General features: G+C 38.5%; 1 protein-coding gene across 1 annotated transcript in view; it reads right to left on the bottom strand.

The window, feature by feature from the left end:
• The window catches only part of LOC140995186 (neural-cadherin), a 327,710-nt gene that overhangs the window by 91,199 nt on the left and 214,874 nt on the right, over window positions 1-21,637 (bottom strand). Inside the window, exon 27 of the mRNA XM_073465143.1 lies at window positions 2,299-2,513. Within this exon, the coding sequence (XP_073321244.1) occupies window positions 2,299-2,513 (215 nt within the window). The remainder of the gene's footprint in view (window positions 1-2,298; window positions 2,514-21,637) is intronic.

Here is a 21,637-nt window from a genome sequence, read left to right as displayed (position 1 = left end):
AATAGGAAAAACATTTTCTGAGCCAACAAGAATGACTGTTCCTTGCAGAATAAAAAGTCCCCACAGTTTATTCAAAAGATGTACCCATGTTCTACCGACTAAGGTCTCATAATTGTCTGCAAACCATTCATCTTTTGTGGAGCAGTTTACATTCAGACAAAGGAGGTTAAATACGGTTAAGCTAATAAGATATTACTTCATCCTCCATTCTGAACTCTGCAACTCTCTGTTCCCACCAAGGTCAGAACTGTCAAGGATAATTGCAAATGGTCAATGGTGCAGAATTTGCTTACAAGCCCAAATTAAGTTGAATTTTATTTGGAAAATATTTTTCTGCACAGTTTCTCCATTTTAAATACTGGTATGAGCAGGCCTTGACACTGTAGTCCAGTGGTTCCTAGCCTTTATTTTCAAATATGTTGCAGAATATGGATGTTTGAGTTGATACCCACCATACCTTTACCCACCATAGTAAGTATTTCAACTGTTTATCCATCGCTTTTAGCCAATTTAACAATTCATCCATAACTTTAACAATTTCGACTTCTTCTCGTAACATGTGGTGTACGGGTGTTGCAGTGGACTAGCTTAAAAAATAATAATAATAATAATAATAATTATAGGGTGAATTAGCCTAATGTGGGACAATGCCTAATGTGTCAATAAAACTATTGGTTAACACAAACTGTGATGACATGTTATTAAAATCACATGACATCTCAAGTGTCCAATAAGGGTGGAGCATTCATCAAGTCCCCCATGTGAAGACCACCAAAAGTTTCACTGACTAAATATTGAGGCAAACTTAATTTTTATCAGGATGTATTTATCATATGTCATGCAGATTGTCTTAGTTTGGCACTAAGAACACTGACATAGTGACCAATTCTTTTATGAGTACGATATCTGCATTTTCTCTTTTGGTTTGATTAGGACGCTTCCTGGGAATTTCAAAATGGTAAAGGGTGTGGATTTAATGTATTGGCTTAATTTTGCAATACATTCCAGAAGTCTGAAATGCAGATACATTTCCCACTCCAGGCTTATTCACCCAAATGAGTTGTGCTACTCCACATTTCCCTGCAAACCCCTAGCAACTATGGAACTATGGAACCCTGGGGTACAAACATCCCTGATTAGGAATCAGTCCTGTGGTGTGTCTGGATTCTGCTTTGTCCATTTAGAGTACAGCTACAGAGTAGAGATCATATCTCCTAAATTCCCCATTCTTCTTTATCATTTCACACCAAATCAGCAGAAGTTCAACCTGCCAAAGTCAATGATGGTGCACATCTACACTACCATCATTCAGTCCATCCTCACCTCCTTCATCAGCAGCTGGTACACTGCTGCCACTGCCAAGGACGGGCAGACAGCAGCAGGCCTAGAATTAAGTCATTTATAGGGAAAGGCCACTTTCGCCTTGGATAAATATAATTTACTGGGGCATCGCAGCAAAAATGTAGGGCGCCAAGACCCAAACCAATAGTGCAATAACAATAAGTGATAATTACACTGCAGAAAGATAAACACTATACTGTCAACAATTAGGAATCACTGTATTGACAAAAAGACTTAAACTGAAACCGGAATTACTTATAAAATACCACAATATGCTGTCTGATTATTTTTTTTATGTGAACAATTCACAATATTAATTGTTAATTGTATTTTATTGATAAAATAAATAATACAAATAGGCTGAGGGTGGAAGACTGCAGACACGCAGCAGCACAGACGCTTCCTAAGCTAAAATATTACACCAAACTCCCTTTCAGTAATATGACCAGTCAACAATTCCTTATTGTATGTGTCCACAAAAAATTAATTGCTCTAGAGACACAAGATAAAAGGCTTAATATCAACAATCTTCTTGTCAATTTGGCATCAATATAATCCATAAGGACAAACTGTAGCATACTTCTGCACAAACTTCTGCACTATTGATTTTAGATTTTTTTTTTTTACCTCAACACCCTGCCAGCCTTATTGGTTGGTGTGCTATTTTAAAAGGAGAAGACCATGTGAATGAGGGGTGAATTGTTTCAAAAATTAAGATTCCAACTCACAACACTGTAGATTCCCTATGTAGGATCTGGGAACTTTGTGTGCTTATTTTGTGGAAATGCACTGAAGTCAGATCTCGCAGCTAGTTATAAACTTGTACATTTCAAATCATTGAAATGCAAAGATAAAGTAATTTATTTTTTATCATCTCAGTCACATTTGTTTTCAAACAGTAAAGAATCTAGAATCACAGCCAGATGGGACATGTAAATAAGCTTTAGATGTTCCTACCTATGGCCATGAAGTCCTCGTGGTCCCAGGCTTGCAGCTGGGCTAAAGGGCCGCTATACAGCAGCAGTCCATCAGCCACGTCAGTGATGAACTCCAGTGACACATGGCTCTCGAAACAAGGCATTATGGGAGGAAACCAGGCATAGCCATTGCCATGGAAACTGTGCTTGTTCTGCTGGCACTCAGGCCCCTCGAACTGAGCTGGACATTGGCACCTTGGGGAGAAAAGGAAGAGCAAAAATTACATGAATTCATGAATGCAATAAGGCTGAGGGTTTTTCATGCCATTCCTTGACAATTTAGTTCCAGTTTTTGGAACTCCAGTTTTGGTTCCAAAAATGTAAGAGCTCTCTGTAAGTTTAAAACACCATTCTGATCCTAATCTCCCTCCCTTTTTTGAACCACTTGCTCTATTTTCAACTATTTCTTTCCTGCACTCTCTGAAAGTCTAGTTGTTTTCTCCTCTCAAAAAGCCTTGCCCTTCAGCTATTTCTCTCTCACTCCGTCTGTTTCACTAATGCAGATGTTCTCATTAGTGGCAAAACCACAGGCAGAATCACTACATCACTAGGAAACTCCACTCTCTGTATTTCCCCACATCCAAGTACTCATTTGTCCCATTGCTTCCTGACAAAATGTAACCCCTCACCTCATCATCCTTGGCTGTCTGAATACAAAAAAGTTTTCTTCTGTCTTTTCCCAATTGTTCTAGTATTCCTACAGTATATTGCAAATATACTGTTTGTTATACTCATAACTCTTTACCAATTCACGTCATATTATATATATATATATAGATATACATATATATAGATATATATGTATATATGTATATATACGTGTATATATATATATATATATATATATATATATATATATATATATATATATATATATATATATATATATATATATACACATATACTATTTGGCCTTTATTGACAGGACGCAGTCAGAGGAGGGGATGACATGCAGCAAAGGGCTGTAGGTCAGACTTGAACCCTGGGCTGCTGCAGCAAGGACAGAGCCTCTGTACATGGGACATGTGCTCTACCAAATGAGCTACCGGGGTGACCCAAAAATGTGTTTTAATATCAACTATTTACTGCCATATTTTGTTGTTTTTTTTACTTTAATGAATAGAGAGGTTGCGTCAAGTATATGGAAACACATCTAGGTGTCTGAACTGCAGAATGTTGTTTACTGACTGACTTACTACCTGTATATAAAGTAATAAAATTGCTGCTGCTGCACCACATGCATGATAATGCAGAGACCCATTATTAATTTAAAGACACATCCTGCTACTGTGTGATGTCTATAGGTATTTAATAAACTCAAAGGACATAATACTACATTACAACATTTGTGGGCAACAAACACAACACAAGCACTGATGTTTTCTATGAGGTTAATTAACCTGATGCATTATAGACTCCATGGAATTGAAGAGCAAAGTGAAAGAGGCCAAACTCAACATAAACAAAAGGTGTTTTGTGATTTTGGAGAGGTTTGTGTGCGTGTGTGTGTGCACTTCTGTCGACTATAACCATGTGTTACACCATCCGGTGTGCAGAGGAAGCCTAGTTAATCCAGACATATACTTTATATTTTTCATTAGGAAGTAGCTTTGTGGCTTCCTCTAACTTGGCGTGAGATTTGTTTGTGTAGCGTGAGAATGAGAGACTGAGAGTAGGTGTCTCATGCCAAAAACAATATTAAAATCAAGAGCGTGAATTAGTAATCTGTGCGCATGTATTATTAATTGTATGCAACAATGAGTTTTTTTTCTCCTCTCTGACTCCTCCAAGGCCGTGTAGAAAGCAGCACATAGGGAGTGATGAGTACCAGTAGTTAATGGCTGATTCTACCAAAAAACTACAAATCCTTGCACTATGTGAATCAACTTTTTCTGCATACACAATAATAGTTTATTTCAAAAGGGGAAGGAAGCCCTATGCTACTGCATATGGACATGGATATCCATACTGTGATTCTGTCATGACTGTGTGTGGATTTCTCAAATGGTTTGGTTGTCAACTGCTTCTGAAAAATGATGAGTCCAGAAGTAGAAAGAAGCATTAACAGACAGCACCCTAAACTGGACTCTACTTTCCTGATCTATGTAATTTATGTAATTTTCCCTTTTTGATCACCTTGAAACTTAAGCACATGAATAATATATTTAACTAACAAATAAATAAGACAGGATGTGTTACATTTATGCCAGATATTACATGCAATTGCACAATGCTGCTCCTTTGATGAAGCCCAAAAGTCAATACAGTATTGAAAAGGCCTGAATGGAGCACAATGAAATATAATAAGAAGAACATAAGAAAACCTGAAGGATTATCATTGGTGTTCAATCAATCAATCAATCAATCAATCAATCAATCAATCAATCAATCAATCAATCAATCAATCAATCTTTATTTGTCTGGCATAAATGCACAAAAAAAGTTATCTCATTACAGTTTCCAGTTTGACCACATCTGTACCATATGCTTTAAATTATTTACAGAGACCCAACATTTCCCCCAAGAGTAAGCACTTGGCGACAGTCAATGGTGGGTGGCCATCTGCCTCGACCAGTTAGGAGAGAGAGAGAGAGAGAGAGAGAGAGAGAGAGAGAGAGAGAGAGAAATCAATATCATCTCCTTGCAGTAGCTGTTTTGTAGCTGTATATGAATCTGATGAGAAAGAATTGCATTCTATCAGCAAAATAAAAATTACCCTCACTCAATCTGCCATTTGTTAGCAATTATTAAATATACAAATTATACACTCAGGCTCCCCCTTGACGACACACAAACACACAGCTCAGAGAAACAAGGTATTACTCCAGGGCAATTCCTCTGTGCCTTTTCATTGGTTTATGTTATTCACACTTCAACTGTTTCTCAAGATATCTCTCAAGAGTTTTAGCCCTGTGGATCCTGCAAAACCACACAGAGATGCGTGTTTGCAAAACCATGTGCATGCATTGACACACACATCTCATTGGTGTTCTGTAGACAGCTTATTTCTCATCCAAGTGTTCCTCCGTTGTCTAGCTAATTTTCCTGCCTTTGCTCTTTTCCAGGAGCAACACACGAATCCACACACACACACGTGAGAAGACGCACATTGAGGTGCATGTGTCTGGACGCTTACGCTGTCTTTATGCATTATTGTGTTATAAAGTGCAGAAGTGAAAGTTAGTTAAGTACCCTTATATATTAAGGTCAAACAAAAATCAATTCTTATCTGGAAATATAAACTATAATAATCATGATGTGATTGTTCATATATTATTATTTTTTTTAATTATGAAAATGTTTGGACATACTTGCAGTTAAAGCCCTCCAAGCCTCAGACCTCACTGCTCTGACATCTGAGAGCTGATGTCGCTCGCTTTAACATGTATTCCATTTCCAGGGTTCCCACTCTTTTCTTGACTTTCCCAGGACATTTTCAGTGACAATCATACTGGGATCATGCCCATATACTAATATGTTTCTCTCTGTGGAAGTCTGATTTAAAAGATTAAAATAAATAATTAAAACCAACTACTAACTGGTTGCCTTTAAAGAAAAATGTACGGTTTAATTAAACTTACTTGGTATACTACTACTGTAATACTGTACTGTACAGTATACTTTAATACATACAAGCGATGATTATGTACCTATACACTCTGAAGTCTCCCTCAGTGTCCCACCCACAGCACTAGCTGATTAGTTACACGCCGAGGTGCAAGTAATAGCCAATCAGCACTGAAGGCTATGTCACAGACAGGCAGATGGCTCCGATCAGTGAAGAGCATCGCTGAATTTACAATAATCATCACAATCTCATGATCTACTTCTGTGATGGAAAGTACGTCTGGTTTCTCAGTTACACCACAGAAAATGCCACGGAGTCATAACCTAAGGGATTCCACTCAATGAAGGCGAGAGCGTCGGTTTTTAAATCAGTTGCTCCATGTCACACAGTGTTGCACTTCAGAGTAAAACACAGAGGGCATCTGTCTCGTCTTTTCACTGCAGCTCTGCATCGACATTTAGGGAATTAATAATAGAAAAGTAAAAAAGATGGTTCAACTGTATTTCACTATATGATGGTTAAATAACTTAAGTTTGACTCTAAAGTTCGAGTCGAGTTTGCTCGGAGTATTAACTGCCACTGACAGAAACTAATCAGTTTATCAAAACATTCTTCAACCCCATTACTCTGGTTATATTTAGTGGGGTCTTATATAAAGGCACACCCACCCACTATGAGAGCCGCTACAGAAGTTAAACATTTCACATCATGTTACAGCCCATTTCCGTAACAGTGCAGCATTGTGTTTGAAAAGACAATACTAGCAAAGTGAAAGTACCGTTAGCCAGTATTTAGCCAGTGTTTCACATGCGTACAGTTGGGCTGCCATTCACTATTTTAACCCCGACGTCCCAATCATTATTATCAAACTCTCTGAACAATGCCCAACACACATTTGAAACCATTGCTCCTAGCCAGAGTTGAATCACAAACCTTAAACCTTTGCAGGCAAAACAAGCTAGCAAGAACGACAACTTAAGCAACTGAACCTGACATGCTAATCAATTTAACATTATTCAACAAGATGGGAAGAAAGCAACATTAATCTATAAACCTAACTACCAGCCAGCAGTAGCTAATATTTACATTTTAAGCATAATGTAACTTACATTATTAACTTTACATCAATGACATCCAGCCTGCAGGTGCTGCTGTGTGATGTGACTTGGGGTGATTTCACAGCATGCAGCTTACTCAAAATACCATTATATAAATACCAATAGATTACCATTTGTACATTGATATGATCCTTAACTTAACTTAGCCCTTTCAGATGACAATGTCATCCGTTCTGGGGAGCACTGATAGAAAAATAAGAAAATGTTTAAATAAATTTCCACAACAACACAAGATTTTCCAGGACATTTTGCTTTTTCTCTTCATTTCATCTCTTCATTTTTTTTTGTCTCTGAACTTTCTGTTGCTATTGCTGGTGATAGTAAATAATGATAATAATAATGATAATAATAATGATAATAATAATGATAATAATAATAATAATAATAACAAATTTGTGTTGTCTGTCCGTCCACCTGTAAGGGAATTTTCATCAAATTTGGCACATACGTATGTCCACTTGGACTTTAAGGTTGAGCCGATTAGATTTTGTTGATCAATGCTCACTGTGACCTCACTAACACATTTTTGGCCATAACTCAACAATTCATATGACAATTATGACAAAAATGCCGCACAAATGATGAATGATGAAGGTTATGACATTTTATATCCAAAATGTCAGAGGTCAACTTCACTGTGACATCATCATATTATGAATGTTCCAGCCATTATTCAAAGCCATAGCTCAGGAACAGCAACCTGATCGAGTATGAATTTCTGTTTGTTTGTGGGGTTTTTTGTTTGTTTTCTTGTCTCTGCTCCTCTCACTGGTTTGAAGTGGCCATGGCACAGCTTGAAAAACGTGATGTCTCTTACTTGCATCAATCAGGATTGCTGAAAACTCAGTGTGAATCTAGTAACAGTAAGGGGGTTGTTTGCTCATGTTGTCAGGCCACTTCCAATTATATCTGATCAAACTACAAAAACAGTGCAGCATTTATGAGGCAGATTAGCTCAGTATACTATTAGTTATGACTTTAATAGTAAATAATAATATTTAGGTATTGAAGATTTCAGAGATTCAAACATTTATGTGTGTGTGTCGGACTGAAAGTACCAATACCATCCCAATTCTCTACGCGCAAGGCAATCTGAGATGTAGTTTGAGTCATAATGGACGAGCCCTCCAATCCTCTTATGGCAGCTTTGTTTTGCTCATTCGCTGTCTGTTGGAAATTGTATTTGTTAACTTTGGACTGGCAGCTGTAATCCCACCCCCAACCCACAATTCCTTCACTCCCCTAATCTCATTATTAATCCCAGCGCCTCCATTATCTGCATGTTCTTCCTTGAATCTCGGGCCATAATCTGTTTGTGTGGGTTTGTATGTGTTGGGTGGGGTCATATCTGAAAGCCGCTGGAACAGAAAACTATCCCGCAGTAGATCTCTTGTATTATGTGGCGCGTATTATCTCCTATCTATTTGTATCATATCTTCTTCCCTCACTTTCCTTTGGTATGCCCCCTCTTCTTTGCTACTCTTCTCTACATCATATGTCCCTCTGGTATCCTTTCCCTTCTTTCGCCCCTACTGTCTGTCTTCAGACAATAGGGGCAAGGTGATAAGGTTTTTTCGTTTTCCTTTCATTCTTTTCATTACTTTTCACTCTGTCATTGCTCTATTATTTTTTTTCTAATTTCCTTTATTTCTCTCCACTCTTCCCCATTCTATTCATTTTTTCCCTCATCCCTGACGTACCATTTCTCACCTCCTCTCCTCCTCTGAACTAGGTGAATCACACAGCAGATGTTATACTGTAGTACTGAACTTCATCTGCTTTGCCTTGTTCTCTCCTTGTCATCTATTTGGCTGACACTACACAAAGAAACATTTTCTGCACTTTCATTCTGGCCCATATTCACTTTTCATAAAAAACAAAAAAAACATGCAGCACATTATGTTGTAGAGGCAGGAGAAGCAGAAGCTGCAGTTTGTCATTCACATTCACAAACACCAGTTTTACCTGTTCGCCAGAATTAAAGGTTTTTCTTTTTTTTTCTCTCTCTTCACCAGCTTAGAGTTGACTTTAAGAATGATGTTGTCATATTCTGTCAGATTCTGTGGCAGATATTTTGTGCTTGGTGTTTTGTTTCTTTTTCTGTTGTGCTTGCAGAGGTGCATTGAGAGGCTGGGCGGAGCTGTCCACTCACCGGAGCTGCTGACACACGCTCACCTGCAGCAGGTTGGCAATCAGCGGCTGCTGACAAGCCCTGCTCTCCATGCTACCTGCTGCCAGATGATTTCGTCAGTTAGATGTGGTACATGGCTCCGGCTAAATCATCAATTAAAAAGGCTTCTAGCGTTTTCTTGTTTCTCTCCTGGAGATCTAACATTTTTCGTGGTTCTCTGCCCTCAGTGTTCACCTGCACCCCATTTACCAGTGTTTCCAGCTCCAGCTCCAGCTGTCCAGCTCTCCGCACCTCTGCAGCCAACAGCCTTACCCTACGCTCACCGGAGTCTCAACTCACCACGCTACCACCAGCACCACCATGAGCAACCTCTGCTTCACCTACTCCCTCCCGGATGGAGATTCACCGGTGACTCACTTCACTTTCACCTGCAATTACCCTGTGAAGTCTATGAATAACTATTCCCTGCCTCTTTGTCCGCTTTTGGGTCTACACTCCACACACAAAGTGTAACAGATGTGGCCAATACAGAAAACTTTTGGCCAGTGATTAATAAATGTAATGTAAATGTTGTCTCACATGAGTTGAGAGTCTCCAAAGAGAAGCGACATCCACACACCAGAGTGCTCTCAAGCCTGAAATATAAATTTTGCTTCCAGAGGGACGTTTGTGTCCTTCTAAGTTACTTACTATTTGCTGTTATTTCTCCTGTCTATAAGACAGTGGAAGGGAATGCATATAATGGGAAGTCCTATAGTCGGTCGTGGCTCTGTTAGTATTCCTGTCTGAATACTTGCTTGTTTTATTTTATCTATTACTTAATTTACTAATTTAGCTATTCTTGAGGTGGTTACTGTATATGGGGCAGGGTTCTTTGGGTTGCCTTTGTTTAGTTGAGCTCAAACAGAATTCTTATTGACTATGTTAAAATAGCAATACAGTATCAGTATAAGTATCTTAAGAGTGGTAAACATTTCATCCATCTCACATAGGTGTTAATTTGGTTTGAGATCCGGTGACTGAAGGCCAAAGCATAATAATTCACATTTATTGATACCCAATCCATTCAGTTCAATGGATTTGATCTATTTTCTATGAAATATGTGTGCCATAAATTATGAAAATACAAATTTGCTGGAATAGGAGGATGATGAAACACGTTATGTGCAATTCTGACAAAAAAAAGAGGATGTGTTCAAAGAGGACATATAAATACAATCAGGGATAAGACAAAAACAAAGATTGAAATAACACCTGAATACAATAATAATGTTAACAAGTGCAGTGCTCTGGAGCTTTCAGCAATCAAATGCAAAATGTACAGAATCAAAAATTATTTAAATATGAGAATTATGTTGTATTATATGTATTATGTATTACATTACAGCATAATTCCAAAAAATTGCTTAAGAACTGACAATGCCAGAATAAGACCCTCATTTTGTGATTACTTCCCGGTACTAAGGGAAAATCCATTTTGTTTTTGAGAAGTGTGTGTAGCTATTAAGACATATGTTTCATATATACAGTGAACTAGGTAATACGGGCATCTCAACATAGAAAGCAACATTGTTTACTGAGATTAAAAGGGAGAGAATAAGGGAGGAATATGTCCACATCTCTAATAATTGTGTATTTGTGCGTGCATGTGAGTTGGTGTGCATGTGTGTAATCCAGGGATTATGTCTAACGTGGATCCAGCAGTCATCCTGCTCTGGTCCAGCGGTGAGCCACATTACACGCTGTCTCCAGTCAGCCAGACTGAAATCCTGCCCTTTTCACTCGCTGCTTCTAATTAAATGAAGCTGAAGGGTAAAATTAACTTCTACAAGACACAGCAAGAAAGCTTACTGGACACGTGCACGACGAGACTTCATGCTCATCTGTTCACACGTATATTCAGCAGGAGTATGTATGTGTGGTGTTGAACACATATGTTCATGTTGGTGCTTCAGGATCAAGTATCTGAACATCTTAAGCACAGCACACCTGTAGCAGAAGCTGTTGTTTTCTGTGATGTCTTAATTCTGCCAAGGTCTGATGTATATGTGTGTGTGTGCTTCACTGGTTCCCTGCCTTTGCATAGAGATGCCTCTCTTCACATTATCATTTCAAAGCGGAAATTCGTCATTTATTTCAGTATTCATAATTTTATAACATCCAATGGCGGATTCTTAGATGTTAAAGTCGCGCTGAAATAAACTGCTCTGTAAATGACATTGCCCATGCTTTTTTTCCAGAGAAAAAAAAAAATAAGAGCACAAAATTGAGAGATTTGCTTTATACTGTAATATAACTATGATTATGTTGTTGCGTTCACATGGCCAGAGAGCATGACATTTCATTTCAAACATATGTGCACAAAGTAATAGCGGCCACCATTCTAGCATTGGCAAACAGTGACTCACAGCCACATAAATGCCAAAACACAACGCAAAAACAGACTTTCAACTACAACCTCCATCAGCTTTCTGTCAGATGTCTCCTTCTTTCTACTAGCAAGGATGCATCTTGTGTTGTTGATCATTGTGTTGGTTAGATAGCTAATTAGCTACTTGCTGTAATACATTTCCTGCTAGTTAGCAAATGTTAGCAATGTTGTTAGCAAACAGCACTGTGCCTATGTACAGCCTGACAGAGGCGCTAGCATGGCTGTACACTCATAAGTCTTGTACTTTTGAATTGTTTCAACATCGTCCTCTGTCCTAACAAGGAAGCCACAAATGAGGCAAGCAGAAATTGCTGAAGGATGGGTTCAATACTGGGTCAAAATCATGGTGGACGCAACAAACCATTTAAAGGTGTATTTTATAAGATCTGAACATAATTCTTGTTTAAAATATTCAAAAAATGATCTAACCCTTTCAACTTAATGTGAAAAAGTTGAAACAGTTCTGGCATTATGTCCAGGGTGCCTATGCAATGCAGAGATATCCCCTGTAAAGCAGCCAGGACAAGCCGTCCCTTTTTGTAATACCAAGTCTGCCGCTATAGATATAGTCACTGTAGCCTCTAGTCTGCTGCAGGAGAGGCTGAATAAGTCGACCTTGCCAGAGAGAATGACTACCTCGTTGGAGTTTACTGCCTAAGTTAGTTATTTGGGAATCACAAATGGGCAGAAGCTCCAGAAAAACAACTTTTATTATCATCTCAAACAACACCTCCTGGAAGAAAAACGTGTCCATTGCAGAGAAAAGAAGCAATGTAAAAAGAAGCAAAAGAGGAGCTTTCCAACGCTGGAGACAGCTGTGGGCGAGTAAAAAACTGAACTCACAACGTCTTTTTAGACTGGAAACCAATGATTTCCACAGCTCTCATGTTTCTGTGATGGAATGAGAGGAACACACACTACTTTGTCATATAAAAACATTCCTGAAGTTTGCTTCAAATCTGAATTTATTATAGGTCTTCTGAAAATGTGACCAAATCTGCTGGCTCAAAGAATATAGACTGCCCAGCCAAAAAAAAGTCACCACCTGGATTTATAGGGGGAAATAGGTAAGAGCCTTCCATCAGATAATTACTGCAGTTACTGATATGTTTCAGCTGGCAACAAGTTATTTAGTCCTAACTGATGCAGTGAGTAGCTTCTCATTTCTTAAACAACCATGTGGGAAGACACATCCTGGTCATGGAAAAGAGGATACTCTGTTTCAGAAGGGTCAAATTATTGGCCGTAAAAAAATCAACAGTAGAACTAGAAAGTAAGAGCATTTCCACACGCACAAACTCAAGGGATTGGGACAGCTGTGTAGCCTCGAGAAAATCACTTCTCAGTGAGGCTAATCCAAAAACAAGTCTTCAATTTGCTAGGGAGCATAAAGATTGGACTCTGGAAAAAGGTAATGTGGTCTGATGCGTCCAGAGTTACCCTGTTCCAGAGTGATGGGTGCATCAGGGTAAGAAGAGAGGTGGATGAAGTGATGCGCCCATCATGCCTAGTGCTTGCTGTACAAGCCTGTGGGGGCAAGGTAATGATCTGGGGTTGCTTCAGTTGGTCAGGTCTAGGTTCAACATTAGGTGCCCAAAAAATGTCAGCTGTCCAAAACGACAGCTGACTATGTGAATATACTGAATGACCAGGATTTTCTATAAATGTGAAGGAGTGGTTCAGGGAGCATGAGACATCATTTTCACATATGGATTGGCCACCAGATTCCAGACCTCAACCAAAGACAACAAAACAAATACTTCAGGCAGTGGCCCGACTCTGCCATCATCAATACAAGATCTTGGTGAAAAATGTATGCAACTCTGGATGGAAATAAATGTTGTGACATTGCATAAGCTCATCAAAACAATTCCACAGCGTAATCAAAGCTAAAGGCAGTCCAAAGAAATATTGTATAGTGTGTGCCTTTTTTTGGGCCGGGCAGTGTACACACAGTAACTTAAAATTTTCTTTGTAGCATGGCCTCTTAACATCTTCTACGTGATTATGATTGTTGCTGGTGACTTTTCTGGGCCCATTTTAATAGGGCTTGTTTGATACACCCATAAGACTCAGCCACAAACACTACAATGTGAAAGACTAAAGAGCTCAGCATTGATCTGAAAGAGAGTCAGCAATGTTACTTGGAGCCTTTTCAAAGCAGTTACAGGTCCCAAAATCAACTGTTGTAAGTAAAAAGTGCACATGCCCCTCATGAATTAGAAGCTGCTGGAAGACAGGTGTCGGTGTCCACAGTCAAGTGTGTTTTGCATCAACATACGAGCTGAGAGGCTTCCATGCAAGAAAGAAGCCCTTGCTCTAGACATGGCACCTTAAGGCTCGACCGAAGTTTGCTGCTGATCACATGGACAAAGAAAAATCCTTCTGGAGGAAAACTCTGTGGTCAGATGAACAAAAACTGAGTTGAGTATGTTTGAAGGAGAGAAGGTGAGGGCTTTAACCCCAAGAACACCAAACCTACTGTCAAGCATGGTGCTGGTAGTATTATGGATCTGCTGCTCTAAAGAAAGTAAAAGGAATAATGAAGAAGGAGGATTATCTCCAAATTCTCCATGAAAACCTAAAATCATCAGCCTGAAGATTGGGTCTTGGGTGCAGTTGGGTGTTCCAACAGGACAGTGATCCCAAACACACATCAAAAGTGGTAAAGCAATGGCTGAATTAGGCTAGAATTGAGTTTTTGGAATGGTCTTTCCAAGTCCTGACTTGAACCCCATTGAGAACATGTGGACTGTGCTGACAAAACAAGTCCGTGCCAGGAAGCTAGCAAAATTAGATGAACTGCACCGGTTCTGTCATGAGGAGTAGTTAAAAATTCAGCCAGAAGCTTGTTGATGGCTATCAAAAGCACCTAATTGAGGTGAAAATGGCCAAAGGACATTTAACTGAATATTAGAATTACTGTATTTTTAGAAGACCTATAATAAATTCAGATTTGAAGCAAACTTCATGAATGTTTTTTGTGACAAAGTAGTATGTGTTCCACTCATTCCATCACAGAAACATGAGAGCTGTAGAAATAATTTTGACCGCGACTGTATATGTGTGTCTCACTGTAGCAATGACACTGTTAGATATAATATGTACAGTTTGTAATTCATGAAATTCTTGCTACAGGTATGAACAAGGAGCAACTCTTGCTACTACCCCATGAGGAAACAACCCAGCCTGCATAGCTGAAAGGTCCTGCTGTATCAAGCTTTAGACGCGTTTTTTAGTGACAGTGCCAAGTAAGTCTAAAGTGGCCGAGGATCTCACTTATTTGTTCTTTGTAAACTGTGTGCCCTCTGAAATTCACCAGCTGTCTGATGAACAGGTTTTTTTCTCTGCACTCCGTATTTCCGGTATGTGACAATATAAAATTGTTAGTTTTGTACACAACTGTTCTTTACTTTCTTCCTAAAAGAGGGCAGGTGGCACTGTTATGTATGTATTATGAGTAATGACATCATCTGAGTGAAATCATCCCTCTTATCATATCTTACATGTACAGAGGGCTTCACACTGCATATCTTAGCCTGATCATATCACTGTTCACTCTGTATTATAAACACAGTGCTAACATGTTCTAATAAACACAATGTGTCTGAACTAAACTAATTGCCCTGCCACATCTTTGACCAAAATTCCTGCAGCTTGTCTCATCAACAAGGTCCCCCAGTAGACATCTGTCTCTATACATTAGCTGACATCTTTGACCATCATGCCATGACACATATTTTCTATACTGTGAACTTTTGCACATCCCATGATGAAGAGATCTGCACAAAACTGTACAGCTTTGTGAGTCTAAAACACTCTCTCTTCTTATAGTATGTCCTTATATTTTATTGTAATTTTTGTATTCTATATTTATGGTCTTGACTGTTACAGTAATTAGCCTTTATTTTTCATACACCAAACACCAAGGAAAATTCTGCCCTCTAAAAAAGGAGTGGCATTTTGGTGTATACTATTGCACTGATATTTTTGCTCAAGGGTGTAAATAAATACATACATTGTAGTAGTACTATATTTCAGTCTTTACAATTTTAACAACTTGCAGCAATGAATTTGCATAGAAACAAATGAAATGTATAATATAAATGACAAAAAGGGTCTGAACTAAACATCGAGAAGGGTGGAAATTCATTAAGAGCAGGTGGCTGGGAATTACAAAGAGCTCTTTTAAAGATGATGATGCTTCCTTTGGACATGAATGTTTTAAGAAAAAATTTTCACTTTGGCTGGCTGTTTACCTCATCAGTGAAACTCGCTGGCCTTAGGCTTGCTGCGGTAGACGATATTCCAGGTGTTACATGGTGTTGGGGCATTGCCCACCACCCCCATCATAGTTTTGCTCTTTAAAAAATGGATCTGGAAAATGGACACTGCAACTTCAACCTGCTGCAAGCATCTACTCCATGCAACAGCAGGGCCAGCAGAGAGTGAGGAGAGCTGACAACAAGACAACAGCGGAGAATTTGTTGTCAAAGTGAAACGACACCAATAAACACCAATAAACAGAAGCTGCAGTTCTGTTAAAAGCTAAAAACCACTAAATTGTGGACAACAAAAAGAGAAACAAAAGACACAACACTGTGTTTTAGTTCAAATACAATTTTGTTTCCCTATATATAGCAATATACAGTATCTACTTTACAGATTCAGTGCAACAATGTGCAGAGAAGATTTCAGCTTGGAGTGTGAAAATTGACTCTTAATTTCATCATTACATTCAAAATCTGCATGGAGTTACAACTGAGACAGTGATAAAAGCTTCGGTCTACGCATTGGTGTTTCATTAATTGGTTGCAAAGAGCCCTTCACTTCCACCATTAAAGATCCGAGCCTGAGGATACACAGAGTATCAGGTTGAATTACAGAAAGTTAAACAGGGTCATGTCTAATCTACCACTAGAATCACCAAAGAGTTTATTTCGTCATCATGTTTGTAGTTTAAAGGATTTGTTGAAATGCTCGCACTCCACTTTTGGTCTTGTTTACAGAGTGATTTATGCTAATGAAGACACCCTCCTTCAGTTCACTTGTTTGCCAGGAATTTGAAACAAGAACTGGCAGTATGTGACAGCAAACATGCTAGCCTTTTCATCTCGTAGGAGGCTGTGGAAGTTCAGTTTCTATTTATAACACTAGGTAACACAGAAGAAAAAAAAGCTGTATTTTGAGTTAGACTCTGGCAAGAATGCTCTGAAAATCTAATTTTTCATCTGCAAGTCAGACTCCATAACAGTAGGAAGGCCAGGCATTTAAACCCTGTCAGGAACTGCAGCACGGATGTCTGCATCCACCGAGGCCTTGTAAACTAAATGTTATGAACCCAAATGCTGCAAAACCTGAGCTTGGTCCCCTGGCACTTCATGTCAAACTGAAGTAAGTACTTTCATATTGAAAAGTGGGGAAAATAAACTGCAGTTTTTTTAATCAAATATTAAATGTGTCCATGTCCATGTGTGTGTGTGTGTGTGTGTGTGTGTGTGCATGTGTGTGTGTGCCACGACAGTGGCTTCTTTGTCAGCATGTCAAACCACAAAGAAGAAAACTCTTGTTCCATTTTGACATCATTGCATATCCAGCCCCACTTGCAAAGTCCCCATAATGACATGTGAGTGGCCATATGCAAAATATGATCTTAAAATTATGGTGGAGCTTTGACGCTGGTATTAGAGGATGACTGCAACAGCTACTCAAGTACTGAATTGTTGCTGGAACCAAGGTAGACACATTCAGGCCGTTGGAGCTAATGAGGGTATTTCGTACTGAGGAAATTGTCAGTCTGTCTCCAGCTGTCTTAAAGTTTCCCCAAACTTTATAATTCCAACAATGAAAAGGCACAAAATTTAGGAAGTGTGTAGGAAGAGTTTGAAAATTAAATTCCAACAAAACGGTTTTCCTCGTTGTATGAAACATTCCTTGGTGTTTATACCTAATTTACACATTAAGAAAGTTAATTATTTAACCTGAAATCAAATAACTGAAGGAAAAGGGGCTGAACATGAGCCTAGAGAGAAAAGGTGAAATGTTTTCTGAATCCACCTCCTGGAAGCGATCAACACGTTTGTTTTGTGGTTATATCCTGTGGCCAGTTTGTTTCCCACTTCCCCAGCTCAGCATGTGATGTGTGAGTTTGCCTTTTGAATAACATTCATATTAGAGGTCTTCATGAGAAGTTTTTGGCCTGAACTAAAACAGACCTGTGGAAAATGTATCTGAACTAGACATGAAAGAATTAAAGGAAAAGACCCTGTTCAAAATATAGCCAAATATAAAAGACATCATCCAAACTTCTGTTGACCAGAACAGACCCAGACGGAAAAATGATGTTAACAGTGGCAGCATGATGTCCAAAATGCAACTGAAAAAAAGCAGCAGTACATTTCACATATCACAATTCACACTGACTATCTCATGTTTAAAAGATATATGTAAAGTTAAGGGATCACCAAAGATATTAGATTTCTTAAGGAGGGTGACATGAATGTGTGTACAAACTTTCATACATGTTGAGATATTTCAGCCTGGAACCAACATTGCCATCCCGTGAGCAATGCCGCTAGCTTGAAAAGGGCCATCTGTGGAAAATGTTTTCCCAAAATGCATTTTGCTTACGCAGAATAGTTGTATATAAACACAGTAACAAACTACAATGGCACTCAGTAGAGCAAATACCGCCACCAAGGCCCAACAATACCCTTTTGTACTTACTCATGGAAACCGGCCACCTAAATATGCCTGATTTTTTTTTTCATCGCGATCCATGCGAAAATGTTGAAAAATGCATCACACAATGTTAAAGAAAAAAGAAAAAAATCCTGGATTCATCCCTTTATCCTGATCCGCATCAAAAGTTAGTGAGGTCTATTATGGGCTGAGACCCATTGTCCGACCAAGTTTCGTTGAAAGCTGTGAAATATTTTTTCTGTAATCCTTCTGACCAAACAACCACCAGACAAGCCAACCAGCAAACAAACCGACATAGGTGAAAACATTACTGTCTTGGTGGAGGTATGGATACTGATTGCAGTCATGCTATGCATCAACAGCAGTGTTCTCACTTGGACAAACAAATCAAACTAATGGTGAATACACTTCCTCATTCAAATGTGAAATTCTTTCACTAGATGAAGATGTATCTTTAGCTGTAACAGCTGTTAACAGTGTTAACAGGGTTCAAGAATTCCCTTTAGCATGACTATAAATACCTAACTGCAGCTTCACTGTAATTCATTCAGCTACAGTTGCAACACACAAGTGAGAAACAACATACTTGGCTGTTAATGAGCAAAGTAAGTGTGAAAAGACCTGGGAGTTTAAATTAAGAGCTCAGTGGTTATGGGATTATTAGAACATTTGCTGCCATAGTATTAAATACAAGTTTAGTTTAGTGACACTGTGGTTTGTTTTGATGGGTTCACTCCATCACATTTTTTAATCACCAACATCGTGTGAGAGAGAATGTTTGCATCTACACTAAACACAGCATGAACACACTCGCACACAGCTACACACAAACACCCCAGGCAGGTTGCCTTCATCTCTTCGGCAGTCTCAAAAGCATCTGCTTTGAGGTTATGTTCACTCCTCTAATTTCCTTTTAATTCCTCCCATCACATCCATCGTCTCCCCTGCTCTCCTTCTCATAAAATATCATTCCAATCTTCATTCACCATGGCTCGTCATTACATGAAATTTGTAAATGAGCTCAAAATCATTGCATGTGATGAGTGCTCATTGCATCTTGATATTTCTCTGACTAGCATCTTTGAGCTTCTTTGCAGGACACAATACGATCAGGAGTATAACAGAAACAATAACAGAAACAACTAAAATGGAACCCAGTTTACTGTGTAAAACTTTCCTATATAACCAAACAAGACATCCTACAGTGTACTGCTTTAAAGTCTGGAGGCCAGGTAGTAGGCCACATTGGGAATTCTTCATGTCTGGCAGAACCAAAAAGTTGGCATAAAACTGGCACTACAAGATGTTTACTGATCTTGATGCACCAAGAGAGATCATTCACACCTCAGGACCAGTCCGTTATCTCAATGGGTGCTTTTTTTCAAGAACAACATGAGTTGCCTGGTATTTGACTATCTGTTATGTCTGCTCCCTCAGCCTGATCCTGCACACAAGCTGGAAGATATCTAAGCAGTGCAGAGGCTTAAAAACAACATCTATGTATAAACCATTTGAACACATCTCTAATGTACTGAGACTATTCATTCATTAATGCCTTTCCAATTACTTGACCATACTCTGATTATAATAATTATAAGCTTCTCAAATAGCAAATATATCAAGTCCTTCATGGTAAGTAAATCTTTGTGCCAATGTTACTGGAAATTGCCTAGAAGTACAGTATGTGTGTGTCCAGAGCTAATACATCAACTGGTTAGTTAATTTAATGATTCAGATGGCTTTCTGCTGAAGGGCAAAGTGGTCACACTAAAACCTAGACTTTCCATGTTTTTTCATATATTACCACATTTGTGTGCCGCTATCAAAAATGTTGATTCTAAATTACCTACTAAATAATTTGCTTTTTTTTTCTGGTAGTTCTTGCAAAAACATTGTTGAACCATAAACCATACTCAGCAAAATGCCGGGTGAGCCATATCCAAAGCAAAGCTGTGAAGTACAGCCACAAAGAGCTTTGAAGTGGTTTTGAGAGGCAACAGTGAATATGCAGTATTTGGATCATTTCTGGAAGGTGTATTCAAAGTATTCTGAAGATGTCATAATAGTTTAAATGGTTGTTTATTTCCCAATGTGAAATGACAAAGACTTATACATTTCTATTTTATATATAATGAGTACCTTTTGCAATAGAGTGCTAAGCAATGCTGTAAAAATGGTGATACAAATGATTTGGAGAGTAGTACCATACTAATCTTCCTGTTACAGTTCCACTATCCTAAAAAGGATAATTACTGGAAGCTGGCTGCACTTTGGGATTACAGAAAGTCTTATTTAACTAAATACAATGACAATGCATGGTAATTTACTGATTCATTACACAGTATGTATAATTCAAGAGTACTGCAATCTGCTGACAGACAACTAGCTTGTAGTAGCAGTTTTTCAGACGACTTCATACGGTACCCCTACAATAAGGCCTCAACTTTAAGGCTGACAGGGCAGCTCAAAAAAACACTGTCTAATACAAGTAGGGAAAAGACAAAGGTTAAAGTAATTATCTCAGATTTTAACTTCTCTAGCCAGGAAACAGCACAGACCAACGGCTGTGAGAGACACAAAGAGAGGAAAGAGGAAGAAACAAAGAGAGTCACTCCACTTACAAAATAAAAAGAATAGCCTGAAGTGTTAAGTGAATTCCCTACGCAGTTTCAACTTTGATCACCAAACACACCAACACACACACAAAGACAGAGAAAGAGACAGAGAGTAAGCAGAACACACATGTACATACAGAAAGCCATTCTAGTGAATGATCATGTCCAAAATTACCCTTTGTGCTCTTTGTGATCACCAGCTGATGATTCATATTGCTCCAGCTCAGTCTATCTCACTCTTCTGACCTCATTTAATAACCTCAATTACATGTTGGGATTCTGAGATAAATAAACACTCAAATCCTTTTTTGTCAGTGAATCAATTAAATATGGCATATCGTATTCTATTCTTTGATGAAGGCAAAGTCAGACTGATAAAGGAACTCTTAAGAGTCAAACAAACTTAATACATAGTGTGTTTGAATATACCCAAGTGTCAAGATCAGTTTTCATGAAATGAAAGTTATATCACCACATTTACATGTCAACAGTTTCAAAATATTGCATCATTGTATTAATTTATTTATATTTTTACTTTTAAGCAATTTTCTCTTCATTCATACAGTATCTAAGCTAGAGGTTCTTGCTGCTATAAATTACTTGGGAAACTATATGGCTTGATGTACTTGCTAGTGTCATTTTAGCTACGATAATGTCAAATTGAAAGGAGGATTTCCACCCTGAGAAAAATTTAACTGAACTACTTTCATTCCACAAATTCTTACAGGCTTCATTACAGCAGGGTAAACAAGTG

The sequence above is a fragment of the Pagrus major genome, chromosome 4 (genome assembly GCF_040436345.1).
Source record: "Pagrus major chromosome 4, Pma_NU_1.0".
NCBI classification, from domain to species: Eukaryota; Metazoa; Chordata; class Actinopteri; order Spariformes; family Sparidae; genus Pagrus; species Pagrus major.
Note: the sequence above shows the minus strand (reverse complement) of the source record. Positions and strands in the feature narration are given on the sequence as shown.